Source organism: Cibotium barometz, chromosome 27 (genome assembly GCF_041138505.1).
Source record: "Cibotium barometz isolate CiBa-2024 chromosome 27, ASM4113850v1, whole genome shotgun sequence".
Lineage (NCBI taxonomy): Eukaryota > Viridiplantae > Streptophyta > Polypodiopsida > Cyatheales > Cibotiaceae > Cibotium > Cibotium barometz.
Window position 1 is genome coordinate 1,135,308 of NC_141072.1, and position 3,211 is coordinate 1,138,518.

Consider the following 3,211-nt stretch of genomic DNA (forward strand, 5'->3'; position numbering starts at 1 on the left):
TCTATGTCTCTCTACTGTGGCTATGTCTGTCAAAAAAGGTAGAGAACATGGTGTATGGACTTTGTGGCTGCATGTACGTCGTGGGTACCCTATGTTCCTAGTGCTTGTATGGTAGACATAGGGACAAATGTAGCCGTTGGTGGTCTTGCAATGTGCTGCTACTGTTGTTGCCTACCCTTGCAGCCTCTCCCACCTCCACCGTTAACACTAGAGTAGTCAAACCACCTCCCCAAAACAAACTCCGTATACAACTGCATCATGAAGTATATGGGAAACCGATGGTTGTGCGGTAGCCTCCCGTAAACGGTCAAGTATCTAATGTAAATCTGGGCTGCCATCTAGGGGTGAGAGCACCTAGATATGGTTCCATGTCTATCCAACGAATAGCCTTTGCACACAGCTCCCTTAGGGATTTCATGAATCACATCCATCTTCTTGTAGGAAAATCCACCCATAGGATTAATACATAATTTGCAACCATTGGTCCACCTCTGTGATAGAGCTGATGCTACGCAGAGAGTCCAACATCCTCTCAAGATCATAGACCAAACGCAGGGTGGTGTGGCTGAGTCCTCTCACCAGTGCTAATAATCTTGTTAACCTCCTCTATCTCAGCTCTCGTATAAGAGATGCAGTGATGTAGCTGAATTACTAGGAGGAGAAGTAGCTTACGATCCACCACCTGAAGTGCCTGCCTCCATGACCCACAGTGAGCAAGCAAAGGACAACTGATTAAGAGGTGGAAAGAGTAAGCAAAAATACAAACGCATTAGTAGGGGGGATAGCACTATAATCGCAAATCAAGTAGAAAATAACCGTGAATAACCACAAATAAACCATGATATATGGGATTAGTAGGAGGATTAGTTCATATGCGCGTAAAATGAGAGACCATGATCGCACTTGAGAAACCATGATTGTGTTTCAAAAACCATCATCGTGATTTACACAGACCACGATCGCGGTTTTAAAATACCATGATTGTGGTCTAAAATACCAATATCATGCTTTAAATAACCACGATAGTGCTTTTAAAAAATCATGATCGTGGTATTCATATAATAGGATTAAACCGTCGTACTGATGATCTTGGTATGTGTAATTTGGAAAATGTTATTAAAAATTTATTTTTTTTTTTCAATAAAAGGCATTTTCATTACTGAAAAAAGACAATACAGGTTACAAGAGACGGAGAATTAGCTATGGCCAAGCTCCTGATACTTGGAATCATGGGGGATTAAAGATTACCAAAGTACTGTGTTACAAGATGGCTTCCTATAGGTTACATACCGGGATTCATGGGGGATTACAGATTACCAAAGTACTGAGTTACAAGATGGCTTCCTATAGGTACTGGAGCTTTAGAACATAGGAGAGATCAATCTTGACGAGTTGCTCTCTCTTTTCTTGTAGCTGTAGTAGCTTCAACTTCGCCTGAATGTTCATGGCCGACCTTTCAATCTGGACTTTAGCTCTTGAAATTTTGTTCTCAATGGCAGTGAGCTTCTTCAGGTAGAATCTCTCTCCAGCGGAGGTGAGCTGACTTTTGAGGGTGTTAGTATTCCGAGTACTGCCATTGTATAAGGCCGCTAGTCTTTCAAGCCAAAAGAACCAGAGAATCTCTGTTCTAATTACAGTCCACAGCTCCGTAGAGCATCCTATTGAATCACCAATGAGCAGATGTTTCCATGACAGTGATGTTTGCCCCCAACTAGCCACATATTCATTAAGTTTCTTAACCATTAGCTCTATGGCAGGGCACAAAAGAAATATGTGGACATCATCTTCTTCTTTGTTGCATCTGCTGCAAGTACCATTGCCCTTCCCGATAGTAAGAGCCTTTTTCTGAGTCCAGATGGCTCTGTACATGATAAGCCAAGCTAGGCAGGCTTTCTTAGGTTCCACATGTTTCCCCCATAAGGACTTAAAGAGAAAATACCATTGTCTTCTGCCTTTGAGGATATTCCATCTTTGGTTAAGAAACCGATGGACAGGAGGGGAGGAGACTATGGGAGGGATAGGCCAGATGTACCTTTGGGATTTCCACTGGAAGGCTTTCAACTTGGGGGGGACCTCTATTGTCATTAGCCACCAGTCTTCCCTCTGCCATAGCATCAGTCTTCTCCCAACAGTGTCCAGCTGTGAGTCTGAGAGGTTGTGTTTAGCTATGAGATCCGCTCTTGCTAGCCATGTTTTCTTTTCTCTGTCCCACAGGTCTGCCCATATCTTAATGCCCATGTTGTGCAGCTTCAGAGCCTCTTCCAAATCTTGAGTATCCGTTGGTGGCAGATCAAGGGCAGGCCACCATATGGAGTCGAGAGGATGCAGACCCAGCAAATCTTTGAGGGCCGTGGCTAACTCCAGCTGCCCTTTCACCTTCCCCCAGGCCTTCCATATCGAAACCACCAGTTCCGATCCTTTTGGGTTTATCCCGTGTTTGCTTCCAATAATGGTTAGATGGGGGAGGTTTTTCCATCTATGTTGGCCTCTAAGAGTAAACATGTGATTTTTCCTGTTGAGAAGCCACGCCCAACTCTTGTCCTGGTGCATTAATCCTCTCAGAATCCATTTGGCTGCCAGTCTGTCAGCTAATTCTACTATGTCTAGAATTCCCAATCCTCCAAGCTCAGTGGGGAGGCAGCAGATTTCCCATTTCACTTTGGCCACTTTCTTTACCCACGGGTCTCCTCCCCAGAGAAAGTTCCTGCAAAGGGACAAGAACATCTTCACATCTTCTTCAGGAGGTCTCCAACAGCTCAAGAAGTAGATTGCAGTTGGAATGATGCAGTGGTTAAGCACCATTTTCCTGGCTGCCATATTCAGTTGTCTATTTTGCCATTTTTTTTAGCTTGACTTCAAGTTTTTGCATGACCCATTGCCATCTTTTCCTTAGAGACACTCTGAATCCCATAGGTATTCCAAGAATCCTAATAATTTCACCATCCTGGATAACCTTGCATCCTTCTTGTAGGAGCCAGTTAGGCGGGGGCTGAATGCTGGTTCTGATCCCTGTTTTGTTGTGGTTGATCACTGAGCCAGAGGCCTTGCAGTAGGTTTGCAGACATTCCCAAAAGGTGTCTATGCTGTTCTCTTCATTTTCCACAAGAGCATTGGAGTCATCTGCGAACATTTCCGTGCACACCTGTTCTCCATTACCAAGTAAAATACCTTTCAGATCACCTTTGCTTATTCTGTCATGGATAAGCCAATT

At 44.0% G+C, this 3,211-nt stretch overlaps 1 protein-coding gene across 1 annotated transcript; it reads right to left on the bottom strand.

Moving 5' to 3' along the window:
- Positions 1 to 1,344: 1,344 nt before the first annotated feature.
- LOC147622978 (uncharacterized) lies at positions 1,345 to 2,817 on the bottom strand. The gene has a single exon (XM_086820977.1). The coding sequence runs from the start codon at positions 2,815 to 2,817 to the stop codon at positions 1,345 to 1,347; it is 1,473 nt and encodes a 490-aa protein (XP_086677103.1).
- Between the last annotated feature and the right edge of the window lie 394 nt (positions 2,818 to 3,211).

Coding starts and splice junctions, on each gene's coding strand:
- LOC147622978 (XM_086820977.1), bottom strand. CDS start 2,817: ATGGCAGCCAGGAAAATGGTGCTTAACCACTGCATCATTCCAACTGCA.